This window comes from Andrographis paniculata, unplaced genomic scaffold (assembly GCF_009805555.1).
Source record: "Andrographis paniculata isolate CXL003 unplaced genomic scaffold, ASM980555v1 Contig25END, whole genome shotgun sequence".
Taxonomy (NCBI): domain Eukaryota; kingdom Viridiplantae; phylum Streptophyta; class Magnoliopsida; order Lamiales; family Acanthaceae; genus Andrographis; species Andrographis paniculata.
Window position 1 is genome coordinate 234,377 of NW_026137546.1, and position 19,620 is coordinate 253,996.

A 19,620-nucleotide genomic window follows, 5' to 3' on the forward strand; every position below is an offset into this window, starting at 1 on the left:
TATTACTAAACCAAATAATTAAAATATCTTAAATATTAAAACAATCGTTGAATACAATAGAACACAAACAGAAACATATAATTGAATTTTGAATGAAGAAAATAAATCGGATGACCACAACATTCCATCCACCGACACTTGCGCTCCTACCGACACTCCAACAATTATTTGCCTTCAAAATATATGAAAATTTTAAATTATAAAATAATAAATAAAATAGATTACGTAGAAAAAAAAAAATAAAAAACAAAAAGACATGGTAAAAATTTCTGAACATCACAATAAAGATATTAAATGAGATTATATATATACACATTCTTTTATTGATATAAATAAAGAAGCTCACCTTGTCCCTTTCATATCTTTTTTATCTTTTATTGGCATCCAATATGGTCCACATATTTTTAAATTTAATTTATTAAAATTAATTATATTCCATCATAATTAGTTGAACCTTTATAAAAAAACAGCTTAATGGGCCTGGCCCATTTATTACTCGGACTATTTTAAAATTGTAACCCAATAATGACCCATTTTCTAATTGTATACAAATTGCATAAATAGGATGGATACTCTATATTCCTTTCTGTCTCACATTTTTTCTTTTTTTTTTTTTTTCATTTTTAGATCATTTATTAAATATACTTTATTATAAATTTTGACAAAATCAATAAATAAATATTTAACTACTATTCTTAATTTAATATTTATTTATTTATAGTAAATATCACTATATCTATATCTATAATATTTTATTAATTCACTTTTAATTACAAATTTAATATTACTATAAATTTTTTATTTTTTATTTTTAACTTTTAATTTTTACAATAACATCTCCCTGCTGGAGTTAGTGGGTTATTTTTTTCTTGTGTGTGTGTGTTTTTTTTAGATAAGTAAGTTTGTTGCAATTATTTATTTTGATAATTTAATTGTTTTAGATTTTAAAAAAATTCTTATAATTAGTGTGAGGGTTGAAATGTTTACAAAAAAACAATTACAATTAGTTTTGAGTAAAAAATATGTATATAGAATTTCTTTTGTTTTGTATTTTGGAAAAATATATATATATTTATGTTAGATATGAATAATTATATAGATAATATAAAAAATAAAATTTTATATTAAATTATTGATTTTGCAGGTGATTAAAAAATATATATATTATATATTGTATTAATATCGTATTTTAAATAATATTTATATAGAATCGTTCAATTAAAAACATTAGTTAAACAAATATCTTATGCAAACACAAAACATCCATATAAAAATTACTACATTTTAATATTATATTATAAAAAATTTACTGAATAATTCAAAAATAATTTTTAAAACATAAATAAACTAAATAATTGTTGGATAAACATTTTAAAAAAATTATTAGTACTATAAGATTGTCAAAATAGCTTCTTTTTTTTAAGTAGGACAATAATTCAATTGATTAAATTCGGGCATAAATAAACAAATACTTCTTTAGTTTTAAAAAAATTATTTCATTTTTGTCTTTTTCGCCAATCTAAAACAATTGTTTGGTTTCTATTTTTGTACATAGCTCTTATTTTTTTAAAAAATTATCCAAATATTTTTACAATAATCAGTAAATAAATTTGAGCATTTTAAAAACATTTTTTACACTAAGGGATAATTTTATTATTATTTTTTTATAAAATATTATTTCAATCTAATTTTATTAAAATCTCAAAATCATTATTTCTATGCTATTAATATTTTAAAAGTGGTAATATAATGATACTAACTGAAATAAGAAAAAGTCATCTCCAGTATCAAATAGTCGCTTCCGAGTTCCACCAGTTCCACTTTCCGTTTAAACAATGACACGTGTCAAAAATGTAGGAAGCACCCTGCACCCGGTGTAGGAGATCACACCCCTGCTTTGATTCCCGCTCGGCATATAAACACCGATCAGCAGCGGATTGTTTTCTCCTTTTCTTCTCTGTTGAATGCTTTCCGATGATTCGTCGCTCCGTCTTTGCAGGTTAGCATGTGTTGATAATTCTCCGATTTACTGCAGTAATTGTTGTAATATTTTGGAAAAGGATTAAAGAAAAAAAAAAAATTAGTACCGTATTCCAACTGCACAGCTTAGTCTTTTTTGCTTTTTCGATATTAGTTCTAATTGCAGATTTGAGATCTTTATTTTGAATTGTGGTGTTAAAGATGAAATTGAGAAGCTTAATCTTTCAACTTATAGTTCTGCTTTCCTAATGAAAGTTGATTGAAGTTGGTTTTATTTGCTGAAGTTGGTTCGGGAAACTGGGACCAAATTGGGGGTTTTTCTGTGTAGTATCGATGCTTGCGCTATAGTTTGTTTGTTAATCAATGGTAACTCCTGTTTGTATTTGTTTGTAGAAGATTTCTGTTTTTATTGAATTAGAGTCGGAATTGTAGCGGTAGGAAGTTAGGGTTTGTGGGTGAAATTGGGGATTTCTTTGTAGTCGATGGGAGCTTTCTGGGGTTCGCTTTAGTTTTTGAGTTTTCGATTTGTTGCCTGAAGTCTTGCTTTTCTTGTGCTTAACAGACAAACTAGAACTTTCAGATTCAGTTCGCTTGATTTTTTGAGGATTAGTAAGATTTAGATCCAAGAGATGCAAATGGAGTTGAGTTTTCCTTGTTTTAGATTGGTGCAACTGCTATATACACCACGGTTAACTTATAATTATTAAGGTCAGCCTGTGAATAGTTATCTGAGTCTTAGTTTCCAACCATCAGAGCCTCAAATGGTTCCTTCACGGGCGGATGGAGGAATGGCACAATCATCTTCGAGTTCAGGAATATTTTTCCAAGGAGATGGGCAGGGCCAGGTTGCAGGAAATTCCAATTTCAGTTCGAACTTTGGGAACTTAGCGAATTCATTAGCTGGACATGCACGAGGTAACATGGGGCCTATTTCAGGGGATGTCAGCAACACAATCTTGAACAGTGTGGCTAGCTCTGGACCCAGTGTTGGGGCAAGTTCTTTGGTAACCGATGCTAATTCAGGGCTTTCTGGTGGCCCTCATCTTCAAAGAAGTGCTAGTATTAACACCGAGTCTTATATGCGCTTGCCTGCATCGCCGATGTCGTTTTCGTCCAATAACATTAGCATCTCTGGGTCCTCTGTCATGGATGGATCTTCTGTTGTGCAACAGAACTCCAGCCAAGATCCTAGTTCTCAACAAGCCCAGCAAAGTCAGCAGTACCGTGGAGGTTCTAGTGCCACTTCTTTGCCACGCATGGGGCAAGTTCAGCTCCCTGGTGGTCCACGGGTTCCGAACTCTTGCATTCAGGACCCAACTACTTTATCTCAGCTTCAAAAGAAACCCCGTTTGGATATAAAGCAGGAAGATATAGTACAGCAACAAGTTTTGCAACAGCTATTGCATAGACAAGATCCTGTGCACTTACATAACCAGAACCCTCAATTGCAAGCGCTGATGCAGCAACAGCGGCTAAGACAGCAAGAGCAGCAGCTTCTACAGGCTATGCCCTCAATGCAGCGAGTTCAGCTAATGCATCAGCAGAAGCAGCAGTTACAGTTAAGACAACAGCTGCAGTTGCAGGGAATCCCTCCTGCATCTGCTGTAAAGCGACCTTATGATGGTGGCGTTTGCTCCCGAAGATTAATGCAATACTTATATCATCAGAGACAACGACCCACTGTAAGGAATTTCATTGCGTTCACCATCTTGAAATTCCTTTGCACTTGCCCTTTTATCATCTTCTTCTTCCCATTTGCTTGTACTATTCTTGCCCAATTTTTAGTATCAAGTGATGGAATGTCATTTATGTCTGTGCTGATAGGAAAATGCCATTGCTTATTGGAGAAAATTTGTCTCTGAATATTACTCTCCACGTTCGAAGAAGAGGTGGTGTCTATCCCCATATGATAATGTTGGATATCAGTCAGTAGGGGTGTTCCCACAGTCAGCCATGGTAACGCTTTTGCTATATATTGAACGGTTGTAGTCTTGCTTGATCTTTTTGAATGCATAAGTATCTATTAAAAATTTGGGTATTTCGTGCCTTAAAGTCATACATTGTTTGGGAGCATTAATTTCATCTTTTATAATCTGTTCCCATTTTCTAAACTAAGTTCCTTTATCTTCATTTATTGACATTTTTTAGGTACATAATGCCTTGTTTGTTTCTACAGGATGCTTGGCAATGTGACATTTGTGGTTCAAAGTCTGGACGAGGATTTGGTGTGTTTCATCCCCCACACTGTGTACTTTTATTAGTTATAATGATGTGCAATATTTAAGTAGTCTTTTCTGAGAAAATACTAAGTTGTTTACATGATTATTTTACTATTTGCTTAATCTCTTAATATTGCATAACTATCACTGGATTAGTCTCATCGTGCCCTGGGAATAATTCCTATTTAACATTCAAAATTGTGGTAGTATGTCTATCATTGACTGAGATTGCAACAGAAGCATTATCTTCATTGCAATGATATAACACAGCCACAGATATTTTCCTTATCCTTGTGATCTTGTGGCATGGCAACTATATGTTTCCACTGGCCATTATGAAATTATGCAAATTCCAGCATTAAATTCTGTGCATTATTTTGCTTGTATTGTAACCAACTTCCTTGGCTCTTTGATGTTATGCAAATTGAAATCTATGTCTATGAACATTGACATACCATTTCTATTCTCAATCCTTTTTCAGAAGATTGGCATTTCCTGACTCAAGATCTTTGTTGTTGTTCTTGTTTTTTCTTTTAATTAAATTAATGTATTTTTCCTTGATAACAGTGTGTATTGAACGTTGACAGAAAACTTGGAGTTGAGCTGATATTTGAGTTGATAACGTCTATGAAAATGTGTAGAGAATCCCCAGTATATGTGGGTGTTTATTCTAGAGATCTAACATCATTCCTTTTCCTGGTTTTTACTTTCTACAGAGGCAACTTTTGAAGTGCTTCCTAGACTGAATGAAATCAAATTTAGTAGTGGGGTCATCGATGAGCTTCTATTTCTTGATTTGCCTCGTGAATGTAGATTCCCTTCGGGGATGATGATGCTAGAGTATGCCAAAGCTGTTCAAGAGAGCATATACGAACAGCTCCGTGTAGTTCGTGAGGGCCAGCTTAGAATCCTTTTCACACCTGATTTAAAGGTAAGCTAAGCCTTTCTTGACTTGACGTAAACCTTGTCAGTTTTATCTACATGTTGTTTGTATTTAACACCTTATCATAATTTCTTTAGATCCTGTCTTGGGAATTTTGTGCTAGGCGCCATGAAGAGCTTCTACCTCGTAGATTGGTTGCACCACAGGTAGACACATGCTTTTTGTGAATTCATCATGGCACTTTAAAAGTTCATTGCTCATATCTGAGTTCGTCTCTTATTGTGATGTGATGATATTCCAGAATGCATTAGAATTTTCTTCTATCCTTGCACTTTTCGTGCTAATTGATCTGTCATAATATAATGGATCTTTCTTGCATTGTTATCACATGTAGTTAAATAATCTATCTGATTAATATATTTGCTTGCCACCATAATATACATCCAATTTGGCAGTAAATAATGCCTTCAGGCTTGTGGCAACCAAATGCAAAACTTGGATGCTGTGGTCACACTATGGCATTGGAAATGCTGGATAACTTTTTACTTCATTTTTTTTCCCGAGGATTCAGGATCGTTCTAAATGTTGGGTTTCTTGGGCGTGCTCCTAAAATTGATGCCACAAAAATGGACATATCTTTACACTTTTGGTTATTGTTCTGTTCTTCTATGTTAGACGAGATTAGTTTGTTGGGGATAATGTTTGTGATTGGATCACCAGTTACTGTATTGGTTATTAACACTGTTTCCATGTCCGGGTGTTACTTTTTCGTTAAGTTCCAATTAGGAATTGTAGGTTTCACTCTAGAATGATGAATTTAACTGATGCATTTAAGCATACCAAATCGATTATTAATATGGCGTGTTTAGGTGGTGTAACTTATGTTAACAAGTACTGCAGGTAAATCAATTGCTACAGGTTGCACAGAAATGTCAAAGTACAGTATCTGAAAATGGGACTGATGGTGTCTCTCAACAAGATTTACAGGCAAACAGTGCACTGTGAGTGATAGCTTTTCAATTCTAATTGATCTTGAATATCATCCATAGAGAGGTTATGCTTGATGCATCAACTTTTGAGCTCGTGATCAATTGATCAAGAACTTTTCCTATAGAGGCATAGCGCCTTTCAGTTAGTGTTGCCTGAAATTTAATGTAGGGGTGCCATTTATGTTGAGTGGAAAAAATAAAAATAGATGTTATATAATTACATGTCATCAAAGTTTTTTTCGCTGAAAGCTCCAATTCCTCAAAGAAACATTCAGAATTTGTGTACACAAATTGCTGTGTGCTTACCCAGATGACAAAATTGATTGTTTATTCCCTCAACTTTAGCTTTACTTAGATGTATTGTACCATATGCTCTCTGACTTATCGTGTCAAAAGAAAAGGTTAAGATGTCCTGAATCCGGGGTGTCTCTTATTATTTATCTCTAGGAAGTTGTCTGATCAAGAGATTTGGCTTAATCTAGCATTATTAATGTTAACTTGATGCATATCCCACTGCAGTGTAGTAACTGCTGGGCGTCAACTTGCAAGGTGTTTGGAGCTACCGTCCCTAAATGATCTTGGGTTTACAAAAAGATACGTGCGATGCCTACAGGCATGTCTTGACCGTTTTAATCACTTCAATGCTTATTTGTCTTTCTCTACCATGGTCTCTCATGTTTTTTTTCCCTGTCAACTGCAGATAGCTGATATAGTTACTAGCATGAAAGATTTGATGGATTTCTGCAGGGAGACCAAAAATGGTCCTGTTGGTAAGGACACTACACCAATGCTCTTGTATTTAAAAAAATTGACCTTTATCACCCAATCATTTTCTGATGTTCATTTAAGACATCGCTATTTGTTGTACTGGTGTATCCTATCTACTAGGTGCTCTGTAAGATTGTTTAAACATGCCAACTTTGATTTGCAGAGGGCTTGAAAAACTTTCCTCGATGCACCACTGCATCCAAGGTCCAGACCCAAAGAATGCAAGAGATGGATCAGATCGAGGGGCTTCAGGGCCTGCCAACCGACCGAAACACACTCAACAAGCTAATGGCATTACAGCATTCTGCGCTCAATGCCCAAGTTAACAACAGCCAACATCCTGCAGGTGCTCGAGGAGCTTTGAGTGGCTCCGCACAGGCTGCTCTTGCCCTGACCAACTTCCAAAATCTGCTGATGAGACAGAACTCGATGAACTCGGCTCAACAAGAGGCTTCTTCTCCTTTCAACAATTCCAGCCAGGCTTTATCCATAACCACACCCGGATCTTCAGCAATCGGTGGCTTTTCAACCCCTCAGACACCACAGCATCAGCAACAACAGCAGCAACAGCAACAGCAACTTCAGCTGCATTCACAGAGCATGAGCGGGTTATTACAGCAAAGCCTGTCGGGACCCTCCCAAGGAAGCCAAACATTACAGCAGCAGATGATCCAGCAATTGCTGCAGGATATGAGCAAAAAGAATAACGGGCCTCCGATTCCGCAGCATCCCGGCGGGAAGATATCTTCAGCGGGTCCCGGATTCAGGAGTTCTTCAGCAAGTACGTCGGCCGTCAGCCATGGTCGACCCCCCAGCCGAAGCAACAGCTTTAAGGCTTCGTCATCGAACAGTGAATCTCCAGCCCCTGTCAGTCATGCAGGATACGGGCAAAAGGAATCCGATCTGGCGGCACACAGCCTTCATTTGATGGATGATATGGTTCCGGACATTGCCCAGGAGTACGCGGAGAATGGGTTCTTTAGCAGCGAGCTCGACGACCACATGAACTTCAGCTGGAAGGGATGATATGGACGGACAACTAACATAGACTGATCTCTACTTGTGTTGTGGCTGCTGTAGTACTTGTAAGGGAGTGGAGCCTGAAGATGTGTTAATTTGCTTCTCTATGTATAGGTAATTAAGCTGTCTCGATTACCTTAATTTGTGTGTTGTCTTCTTGTCTGTTTGATTACCACCCCAGTTATTAATTATCGATGTTCCCTGCGTGATCGCTTGTGTGTAGGAACGACATTTGGTTCTTTTTATCTTAATTTTTAGTTTTAATCTTCCAAGTGTAATCAATCTATTCGACATGGAATTCATAATCAATTTGGATTTTGTCCCTAAGATTATTGCAAATGTGGATTTAAGGGTGTGTTTAGTTTCTTATATGTTTGAATAAGAGAATTTAAATTTGGAAAATAAATTATTTTTTATTCTCTGTTTTTAATTGATTTTTTTTTACTATTTTATTTTGCAATTATCTATACAAAAACAATATTTCTTCCCATTTAAAATATCCAAAGAAATAAATAAATAAAAAATAACATCCAACTAAATATATCAATAATACTTTTTTGGATATTTTTATTTCATTACAACTAGTTATTATCCAATCCATTGTCTCCTCAAAGTCTATTTATTTTTCTCTTTTTTCAATTGTCTGAAACACAATGCATCTTATATAAATGATCAGTCTATTCATATTGCTGCAATTTTTTCGTACATTTAGTTTGATTAATCATTTCCAATATTACAAACGTGAAATGTTCAATTCACACAGCGTAGTTCTCCCTTATTCTAGGAATCAAGTACAGAGGTTTCTCCCTCTTTAAAGTTGTCACAAACTTATCTGCAATGTCAAGATTTTTAGGGTTTTCTCCACCAGGCAGGCTCCAATCGAAACAATGAATCAGAGATGCCACCACCAGCTGTACATTTCTGAACCCCAAATGATATCCAGGGCACATTCTTCTTCCAGCTCCGAATGGCAAGAACTCGAGATCAGGCCCGACGAAATCGATCTTGTCCGAATGTAGGAGGAACCTGTCGGGCCTGAAGCTGGAGGCATCTTTCCAGGTCTCAGGATCCAGGTGAATCGCCCAGGCGTTGACAAGTACGATGCTGTCCTTAGGGACGATGTAGTTCCTCACCCGACAGGCTTCTATGGCCCGATGTGGCACCAGAAACGGGCCTGGAATGTGCAGCCTCAACGTCTCCTTTATACAGGCCTGGAAATATTCGCAGTTGGATAACCTCGACTCATCGAACGTTATGGATCCATTGCAGCTTCCATCTTCTTCAATGGCTGATTCTGCGATTTCGAGACGGACTTTTGAGAGAATCTGTGGGTTTCTGATTAGCTCCACTATCAGCCATGTTACTGTAATAATAGTCGAGTCTGTTCCAGCAATCAGCAGCTCCTGTTAAGTCAGAAATTTAAAAGTTCGAAATTTTGTGTTTCTTTATATTTATAAGTTTGATTTGAATTTAAGAAGTTTGATGTGTATTGATTTAATAGATAAAAAATATAATAATATAAATATGTATTGAATTTAATTTATAAAATTAATAATAATATAATTTGAGAATTAAATTGTACTTAATTATAAATAAATATTTATATTTTATTTATTTATTTATTTATATTATATAAATTTTTACTCTTTATAAAATAATATATATATTGTATACATTTTATTAAATTATTATTATTAAAATAAGAAGATAATTTTCTATTTTAATGTTGCACGACCGTTCAAAATGTGACTGTTTATTATTTTCTTTTTTTAGAAAAAAACTAAAAATAAATAAATGTGTCCAAGCCTATGACATAGGCTGAGAGCCTGAGAGATTGTCGGCAATGATGCATGCAGAAGAAAAACAAAACACCCTTAATAGGCACGGATCACCCGATCGATTTTGCCCAGCCCCAATCATCCAACATGAATATACTTATATATTAATGGGGGGGGTTGAAAAAAAATGGGGCTGGAGAGTGGAGACCACCCTTAATAAATAAAAGTATAGATAAGCTAGAAGTAGGGATGGGGGCAAAGGGTGGACTGTGGGTCCGCGACTGGGCATGGACATGATTGAACTCCAAAAATTGGTATAAATTGGAAATGAACGCCAACTATATTTACATCCAATTTGATATTGATTTGACAAAACTAAAGGATTCCATTGACCAAAAAAATATACTACCTACCTCCCTTGTGTAAATATATGTTCAAGTTTTTGGTATAAATTTAAATATATATTGATATAATTAATAAATCTAACAATATACAGAATCCGAATTGGATCCATGATTAAACTGCAAGAATCACATTCATTACTCAATTACTTTATATCCAATTAGATACTATATTATATACATATATATATATATATTCTATTTTTATTAAAAAATTAATAATTTAATATACTGTATCATTTTTTTATATTATATTGATTCATATCTTTATCATAAGTGACACTTAATAGAAAAAAAAAGAAAAAAAAGAGAAGTGATACTTATTTAAAAAGAAGTAGTTGACCGTGTGAATTGCTTGAATAGTAATAAAATTTTAAAAAATATTAAATATAGGTGGATTGAAAAGATCCTGACCGTTAATATGATACTGATCTGGTCATCAAGAAAGTCATTCTGGACAAGAACGTCCAAGAAATCCAAAACGACGCCGCTACGTGGACGTCGTCTTCTTTCACCGACAACATCTTGCCACACACGCCTCATCTTCCCTTGCATCTTCACGCCATTAGCTTTACTCCAGAAATCGACGCTTTTGAGGGCCGGGACCAAATCGGAGAGTCCGGGAGCACTCGCCATCTCCACGATTTCATCCACCAAAACCCTAATTTTATCCTCATCATTCACATTCATCAAATCCGTCGATGCCAAAACAGTCGTAAGAATATTACAAACTGTCATGCTCACGACCTCCTCGAGTTTCACGACCTCCCCCAATTTTCCGGCCAAATGCGCCACCATTGCTTCGACTCTTTCCTTCCTGACGCCGGCCATGGCGGCGGAGTCGACGGCTTTGGACGAGAAGATGCTCTGGTGGCTGGCGGCGCGTAGGAATTTCCAGGCGTCGTTGCATTCTCTGGACATGGTAAGAGATGAGAGAGCTCCTGGAACCTGGTAGCACGCCGATGGAAGATACCTTCCCGACAGAGGTCTGTCGTGGATTTTTAGGACCTCCTTAGCAATTGCGGACGAGGAAGCAACGACGATCAGCTGTCCCCCGAGCCTGAGGGAGATTAGCGGGCCGTAGGTTTTGGCCAGGCTGTAAAGAGCGACGTGAGGCTTGTCTTTGAATTGGTGTAGGGTTTTCAAAACCTGCCATGGATTCGGACCTGGTGGAAGATGCTTCAACGGTCCGCAGGATAATTGGTGTAAGAAAAATAGAACAGCAAGAAGAAGAAGAAGAAGAAGAAGAAGATACTGGATCATCCTGTTTTCTGAAAATCGAGATCGAGGATAATAATTGGCTGTGATCAACTAGAAATGTGATTGAAATCAGACCAATTTTTATGATCTTATAAGATTGTTAAACAATGGCTCTCTTCACACAGGAGATTATTATTATTATTATTATTTTTTTTACTGTGTGCTACGATAACTGTGTCAAAAAATATTTATAAAATACAGTATTAATTTAAGTTGAAATTTGATTTTTTAACGTTTTGTAACAAGTATTTGAAATTTTTTGTTTTATCTTTACTTTTGTAAAAATATTTTATATTGTTTATTACTCTCTCCATCCACTAAATTTATATTTACCTACGATATTATATATAATATTAAAAATATTCTTATATTTATATTATTTTTTATACAAATATTATTATTATATATATATATGTATTCCAACACCCTAATAAGAGTATTTTTCTCTTTTCTCTTGATTTATATTATGTTATAATATAATAATTAATATTGAAAGATTAACATACAAAAAACAAATGTAAACATTCTAAATTGACGAAAATAGTATTATTTTTTGAAATTGTATTGTTCCCCCAACAATTTTTCTTCTAAAACGATTTTATTATAAATATTCTAAAAAATACTACTACAAATATATATACAAACTTTCAAAAAATATATACTCATTTCTAATTGTTCTTTTATTTTTTTTACTATAAAAAAATAACAATTATTATATAAGTTTATAAAAAATCTATATCAAATCAGCACACATTTATCTGACAAAGAAAGTATAAACTAATATCTACATAAAAAAATACTATATATTTTTTATATTATCAATTTATTTATATATATATATATGTATATTCAAAAGACTATGATTTTACTTTTTTATATTATCAATCTATTTATATATATATAATATAATATAAAAAAACTATGTGTATATTCAAAAGACAATTTTTTTTTTATTTTTTATATTATGGATCTATTTATATATATATTCAAAAGATTATGTTCTTTTAATAAAAAATTTCAACATATTTTTTAAAAAAATTAATATATTATAGACATTTTTTATCTATATATTTTTTATATTTTATATAAAAAAAATATCAAAACACAAAATAAACATACCATTTATAAACACACCTATTAATTATTCATTATCATGTCATCATGTGTTGATAATAAAAGAGATTGAGCCGATGGATGTGCTATTTTAGGCTCTATTTTCTAATTTCATTTAACAAATTATAGTATTACATATAATCTATTATTTAAATTTAAAAAATAAATAAAATAAAATAAAAATTCACACAATCATTTTTAGAAACGCTTGGAGTTGATTCGATGTTGAATATTAGAATTTTTTTTAAATAAATAAAATAATAATAATGCTTAATAAATTTATCTGGTAGTTAGTAAAAAAAATTACTTTTTATTATAGAATCATGTGATCAAATAATCAGATAAAATATTATGATAGTATATGTAATTTATCAAGCAACGTGTTTTTTTTTTCTCAAAATTAATTCATTCTATACTAGTAATATCAATGTGTGCAAAAGGTTGATAACCAGCTTTGCATACGTTTCTTCACTAAATATATTGAATATATTTTTGTATGAACGAACAAGGAACTGCATGGATTTCGTGGCTTCATTTAATTATATGTACACACAGATTTATGTGTATATATATATATGTATATATTCATGTGTTGTGTATTATTGTAATTTATAGAGATGCAAAAGTGCGATCACCAATTTTAACAGAATACAAATAATTAATTAGCATTTGCAATTCAATATATATTAGTTAAAATTCCACATCTAAATTAATAAATTACCCTATATTAGTGCTATTACTACTTTTAAGAGTGTTCAATTACTACGGATTACTACTTTGCATAATGTCTACTTTAGAGAGTGTACTTGGTACGGCTACTGCTACTAATTACATTATTATAATTAATTAATAATCTCCCCAAATGTGCAACACATGAACTCTATTTTTTTTTACTCTATTAGTTATGTGTACAACAAGTAGCAAGTACTGCTACTACTAATTACATTATTACAATTAAATTAATTATTATTTTGATACTCTATTAGTCTATTATTCATGTTATTAAAAAAGAAAAGAAAAAGATATACTATTCAATTGGGTCACAGCCCATTAATAAAAATTGGACATTGGCCTACAAGAAGGTTAATTAGGCCGGGCCGGTTCCCGGTGCATAATTAGGTTATATCAAATTGGACCGGACCGGAACAGGCAAACAAGTCATTATTATAGATTGTGAGCCCACTGTTTAGTTTAAGTCGGTGTAGGTTTCGTTGTCCCTTCTGATTTGCTCTGCGTTCCACTAACCGGAGAGGATCTCCGGCCGTTCGTCCGGCGGCGGCGCTGTCGAGATACGTTCGTAAACCCTTGCCCTTGGTTTGTAATTGAATATGTATGGTTACAATTTATTATTATTTTTTTTTTTGGCTGTTGTTTTCTCCGACCAGTCATCCTTTCTACACTCTATCCCTAATTTATTTCGTCTGTTGTTTTGCCTGATAGTTTTCTCGGCCACTGTGGTAACGTGGACTATCGAGAGGTGTCCTTGACTGGAGTCGTAGAAGTTCTGCAATTCTTCGGTGTGCTGTAGAGCTGGAAATATGCCCTAACGATCGATTGCTTGAACTGATGACAGGCGCCAATAAGCATTTAGGGAAAATAGGTACCTAGACAAAAGGGAAAGGCAAGGGATGGATTGGTCGGTTACCTATAGCGATGGCCTCTTCTCCGTCAATCGATGAACAACTATAGCAGATAGTTGGGTTATTAGACAGATAGTGATTGTAAGTCTAAACTTCTTTTCTTTATCTTAGGCATGCTCAAAGCAATATCTTTTCATTCTATGCCTAGTTTCTTTTTTGGACAGTCATCATGTTTTACTGTAAGCAGAAACTAGTATCCCTGTTATCTAATTTGAATTGAATGCTCCTCATTTTACAATGGTTTCTGTATGCTATGCCATATGCTAGTGTCGGAAATACATAAATATGATTGCATTTTAACATGTAAGGAAATTTTGATGATGAAAAAATTAAATTTCCTCAATCACTGCAGTTTTTGTGAGGTTTGCTGCTGATTAGCTTAGATCTGTATATTCAAAATGAGTGGAATATATGTTGAATTGTTGGGAGTGATGGAATTTTTCAACATCTTTTATATATTTTTGCATTTTTGTTGTGGCAACAGTTTTACCCGAAATTCACGGGTTAGGTTTCTGAATGATAGCATTACATAGTCATGGCTACTTGCATTTGACACATGGTTCTCAGCTTTGAATTCCAACAAAATTTATTTTCTTGTTAAGATAATGCTTGAGGGCATAGGGCAATTACAATCTGCCCTAGCACTGCAACCACAATGAATTCCCTGAATCCATCTGTGCAGAAGCTTGTTGGGAGTGGAGCTGGATGACTCTTACGTATAGCAAGGTTAGTTCATTTTCACACACAATTTTGTGATTTTTTGAGTTCGTTTCTTTTATGCTGGTTGAATCTCTGTGCTTTTAATTGCGCTTGTGCGGATCTGGATTTGAGCTGTTGCTTTGCTCTACATAAATCCTTCTTGACTGATTAATGTTTGAAGTGAATCCTATGTTTGATTTAGGCATTCATACTTAGCATCCTAAAACGTTTTGTAGAAGATAAATTACCCACAATCAATTTGTATATGCTCATTGAACTGAACATCCATGAATATTACCCCAAGCTCACTGCGAAATCCTTTTTAATGTTGAGGGTGTAGGGCCTCTCACCATATAATAAATATATAGGTTTGTTGCGATGGACCTAATAGATTTGGTGGCTATTGCTATTGCATATAGAACAACAGTTAGCTCCTTCAAATTATTTTACAATACAAAACAAAACAAACAAACAAACATGTGTTTATCTTAATTGTGTAATTTTCAGCAGTTGGATCTTCCCCCTAATCTATCTTCTTGGTCCCGTATAATTCTTTTTCTTTTGCTTTTGCTTTTGGAACATAATTATGTTATATTTTAAATTTTATAATTTATATATATATATATATATTTTTAATTCTAATTAAATTATTTTAATCTATAATAATTTGTATTGTATCATAATCATTTTCATTAATATACTTTTAATTGTTTATTAATTATTTTAGAGTATCAATTTATACATATTAATATTTATATAAATCAAAATATGCAATGTGGATGTGTGGCCCCGCCCGGCCCCGCAATGTCGGCGTGCGCTTTTGGCTTATTGAACTGTTGTCCTAACCTTTGGTTTCCAATGCCATAACCTTTTCAAATTCACATATATTTAAACCGCTGGATCTTCGTGACATTAGGTTTCGAATGCCCTAACCTTTTCAAATTCACATGTTCTTTATTTAGCTTACAAGGTAAAAAAGAGGAACGGTGGTTTCTCGGTAATTTTGTCGTCGATCGTCTCCGCGTGGTGTGTTAATTATTAGTTGTGTAGAGTGCCTTGTAATTTATTTTGATCGTGGTCTGCGTTCAGTTATGAATTTTATTAATTCTGATCTAAGAAGATGGGTTTGATCGATTGGTTGATTTTCCTTGGAACTTCCGGTTCTGGTTGGATACGAGTTGATTATTTGAAAATTAACGAGGTAATTGACCCAGAACCACGCGCCGCCGGCATATTCACACGCGCGGTCCTTGAGTCGCGATGGGGGGGAAAGGAAACGAAGGCGTCTTAGGGTGGATCTACCGTGATTATTTGAAAATTAATGAGGTAATTGACCCGGTAACCACGCTCCGCCGCAGTATTCACACGCGCGGAGAGACGCGGTGGGGGAAAGGGAAATGAAGGCGTCTTAGAGTGGGTGGTACAACCATTAGGATGTCTCACCAGGACCTCGCAACCAATCATCCCATGGCAAGACCATAATTACGCCCAACATCTGGTATGGTTTGTGGTTCCAAATTCCCAGTACTGTTTAATTTTCTTCCTGCTATTTGTACATTCAGTAACAAGTAATTAATTCTGTTTTCTGTTAACTGCATTGTTGGTCTTTATTCAGATTGATTATTGTGTGAGTTGCAACTCTGTGTTGAGCAATGGTTTGATGCCAGGTTCTTTCTCTCTATGAGAGCGAACTAATATCATTGTTAACTGCATTTTGGGACAGTATATTGATTCTCATTTGCGTACATGCAGTGGTTGATTGGATAGTTAATCAATGAAACAATAGACCTGTTAATTGCATATGTACTGTTAGTTGTTTATTTGTGGTGCTTAATTTGACTCATTGTGCTTAATTGGTAGTTTAATTTGAGCATAGTCAGCCACTTCAAAAATCTACAAGTTGAGTGTGAGGCAGATTAGGTGAGTTCGAACAACTACCTTTTCTATTCCATATTCCCAACTTCTCTGTTCTTTACTTCATTTAAGAAAGTCAATAGAATGCCTATGGATGGAGTATAGTGAGTAAACTCACAATCACTCTAGTTAATCCCTTTAATGGCTTCTGTACTTTCATCCGTTTCGATATTGCTGAAAAGTATTCTCTTACACCTTGTGCACAAGACATTGGGGAAGAAACTTCATATTTATATTTATTTATTTATTGAAGTAGAGAAAGTAAGTTTCAAGTTGCTATTCACGTTAGATAGATGTCATTCTTGATGTAGGATTGTTGTCCTGGAGTATTTATTCAAGTAATTGCAGATGTACTTGTTTCCATATCAATTAAAAGGATCCATCTGGTGTACTTAGTCCATTACATTACTCTGGTAGTTTGTCAATTTTCTTTTCCTTTCCTTGTGTTGGTTAATGATATGAAATTGTGAACTGAAGAAATGAGGTAATAGATTTTTGGAAATGCATGTTGTTGAATCTGTTAGTCTATCCCTAGTGTCGTGTGAATGGGGTTTTCCCACAGGATTGTCGTGAAGTTGACCATAAGTTTGTTGTTTGTGAATTAGATTTATCCTGCAGAGCATAAGGTTGCAAGTTTGCACAGAGGACATTTATGAACAAAACAGAAGCACATGGGTCATTGTGCTTGCTAATGAAAAAGCAAGACTAAGCATGGTTTTAGTATCTTAACATAATTTAGTAGGGTGAGCTAAGTGAATTAGTCATTATCAGCCTCCTTCATTGCTGTCAAAGAATCATCATTTATAAAATTACATATTTGTGACGGATGAATGTGAACGTGCTGTGTGTCCACAAGTTGGTACGTAAGTATTCCATCCTGTGCCTATCCCTTCGGAAATCTCCTCCCATCATAAGTAAGGCCCCGTTTAGCCTGGGCAAAGATGGGGATAAAGAGTAAGGGTTGAAGCCCCATTAGCTCTGCCATTCCATTTACAAGAACTAATGGTATGGTCAGTCAGTAATGGTTGAAATATTATGCTGGTACAGGTCAGAAATTAATTCCTCTAGTTAATGTAGAAATATGAGTCAGTTGTCTGTCCCAAAAATTCTGTTGCAGGAGTTCGTAATGCTGTTCATTAATTTCCTTGTTTTCTGGACAAACTTTATAGTTTCCTTTAGTGCAGATTATTATTGTGTTGTACATGGAACTTGTCATGACTGGGTTCTTTGGTAACATCCGGGTTCTTGATGCTTCTAGTCAGTGTAAGAAACAAGGAGCCCTCTGGGTTTCAAGGCAACCTTGTCAACAATCTTCGAGTGCAACTTGTGGGCTAGTTATGACACTAGTATTCTGGTAATCATTCTATACTTTTTTGTACACTTTCAAGGGTTAATGTTATTCTACAATAATCCAGGACTAATAACCCTACCCTGCAAACAGCTCCTTTAGTGATCTGAGGATTACAAAATTACATCAAATTGATTACCATACCAAGGGGCTTCTTTATCAAAGCTGTCATTTGTGTTCCAGTCTCTATGCCACAGTAACCTATACTGTATATTATGTAGAATCCTTTATCTGCTGATTTTAGTAGGGCTGTGCTTCAGGTTGTTGAATATAGTTCTTCATGTGGCACTTGAAACAGCATTTTCGTATCAAAGCTGATCTTCTCTCAAGCGGTGCAGGAAGATACGAAAATGTTTTTTCAAGTGCGCGTAAATAATATCCTTAATGAATTTGTGTTGCGACTCTCTATGCTACCTTGTTAATCGTATAGCTATATGTGTTTTCTGGCTCTCTATGCTACCTTGTTAATCGTATAGCTATATGTGTTTTCTGGATTACGTATTATCTTTACTTGAGCCTTGCTTGAATGCCAAGAGGTTATATCATTTTATAGATTTAGAAGCTGTTGTGCTGCCTTTATAGACATTTTGTTTTCATTGAAATAATCCATTCCTGATTTCTTTGTTATATTAACTGGATTGAATATGCGATTATTGAGTTATACCTTGGATGTTGATTGGGGGTAGAATCACAACATGTTATATGTGCTTGGTTAGGTGTTTTTGGGTTGACGATGGTTGAAGTATGTATATTGGTTTGTTCAATTCTGGTTGTATGTCGTAATTTGTTAATCTTAATAATATATATATATATATATATATTTGGGTACTATACTGCGTACAAGTGACTCCGAGGTTATGAATATTGCCAAAATGTCTTAATAAATTATACACAAAATTTCCCAAAATAAAACGTGTAGTCTATACAAGGAAGGACCAAAGCTGCCGATCAAAAAAGAGAGGGAAAAAGAACCAATGCTCATTCGGTCGAAGCCCATTAAGTCGACGCAAGTCAACGCGATAAAAATAGGCTTGTTATGTCGTCAGCCATTGACTCTCGTTATCCCAACAAGCTCCATTGTGAAAATTAGACGGCCCATATTGATCTCGGCCCATGAACGGAAGCCCTGTAACACTAAAACTGAACAAGCCCCCTTGTTGTTGGCCCAATCAAACAGGCCGAGCAACGTCTACCTTGGAGGCCTAAATTGATGTCGTCCCAGGACCGACAAGTCCGCATAGCACAAACATACACGGTCGGTTGAATTCCAACAAATAGGCCCAATTAAACAGGCCCCGGAACGTCTACCTTCAAGGCCCAAATTGATGTCGGCCCAGGGCCGACAGGCCCACATAAAACCAACAAAAGGCCGATAGAACTCCGACAAGCCCACTCGTTTTCGGCCCAATAAAACATGACATCAACACACTGTCAGGCCCAAAGTGATGTCAGCCCAGGACCGACAGGCCCGCATAACACCAACGGTCGATAGAATTCCGACAAGCCCACTTGTTATCGGCCCAATCCAACATGCTTATCTACACACTCTCAGGCCCAAATTGATGTCGGCCCAGGACCGACAGGCCCGCATAATACCAACGGTCGATA

The 19,620-nt window shown here is 34.9% G+C and overlaps 2 protein-coding genes and 1 long non-coding RNA gene across 9 annotated transcripts; 2 read left to right on the forward strand and 1 right to left on the reverse strand.

The window, feature by feature from the left end:
• Positions 1–1,882: 1,882 nt before the first annotated feature.
• On the forward strand, positions 1,883–8,186 carry LOC127245792 (probable transcriptional regulator SLK2). 2 transcript variants are annotated; one of them, XM_051266835.1, is made up of 10 exons: positions 1,883–1,999; positions 2,543–3,662; positions 3,805–3,936; positions 4,157–4,205; positions 4,916–5,130; positions 5,220–5,288; positions 5,983–6,083; positions 6,591–6,688; positions 6,776–6,841; positions 7,003–8,186. In XM_051266835.1, exons 2-10 carry the CDS (start codon positions 2,742–2,744, stop codon positions 7,863–7,865), a joined length of 2,514 nt encoding a protein of 837 aa, XP_051122792.1. In that variant the 5' UTR covers positions 1,883–1,999; positions 2,543–2,741; the 3' UTR covers positions 7,866–8,186. The 2 variants fall into 2 exon arrangements, with proteins under 2 accessions (XP_051122792.1, XP_051122791.1); XM_051266834.1 differs by having other exon boundaries at positions 1,921–1,999; positions 2,734–3,662.
• Positions 8,187–8,539: 353 nt separating this feature from the next.
• LOC127245907 (probable (S)-N-methylcoclaurine 3'-hydroxylase isozyme 2) lies at positions 8,540–11,328 on the reverse strand. Its single transcript, XM_051267056.1, has 2 exons — positions 10,453–11,328; positions 8,540–9,262 (listed from the first exon to the last, which is right to left on the reverse strand). The coding sequence occupies exons 1-2, from the start codon at positions 11,299–11,301 to the stop codon at positions 8,615–8,617; spliced, it is 1,497 nt and encodes a 498-aa protein (XP_051123013.1). The 5' UTR covers positions 11,302–11,328; the 3' UTR covers positions 8,540–8,614.
• A 2,255-nt stretch (positions 11,329–13,583) lies between these two features.
• On the forward strand, positions 13,584–18,801 carry LOC127245891 (uncharacterized). 6 transcript variants are annotated; one of them, XR_007837528.1, is made up of 6 exons: positions 13,584–13,741; positions 13,852–14,132; positions 14,654–14,777; positions 15,965–16,248; positions 17,923–18,018; positions 18,106–18,799. It is a non-coding gene; the product is annotated as an uncharacterized LOC127245891 (long non-coding RNA). The 6 variants fall into 6 exon arrangements; XR_007837526.1 differs by having other exon boundaries at positions 17,923–18,801; XR_007837527.1 differs by lacking the exons at positions 17,923–18,018; positions 18,106–18,799 and adding an exon at positions 17,849–17,866.
• The last annotated feature ends 819 nt before the right edge of the window (positions 18,802–19,620 follow it).

Excerpts from the sequence above, each read along its gene's own strand:
- LOC127245792 (XM_051266834.1), top strand. The coding sequence starts at position 1,975 with ATGATTCGTCGCTCCGTCTTTGCAG. Across the intron at positions 4,206-4,915 it reads AAAGTCTGGACGAGGATTTG|AGGCAACTTTTGAAGTGCTT; the intron begins GTGTGTTTCATC and ends TACTTTCTACAG. Across the intron at positions 6,689-6,775 it reads CGTGCGATGCCTACAGGCAT|CTGATATAGTTACTAGCATG; the intron begins GTCTTGACCGTT and ends AACTGCAGATAG.
- LOC127245907 (XM_051267056.1), bottom strand. The coding sequence starts at position 11,301 with ATGATCCAGTATCTTCTTCTTCTTCTTCTTCTTCTTCTTGCTGTTCTA. Across the intron at positions 9,263-10,452 it reads AGATCAGTATCATATTAACG|GAGCTGCTGATTGCTGGAAC; the intron begins GTCAGGATCTTT and ends CTGACTTAACAG.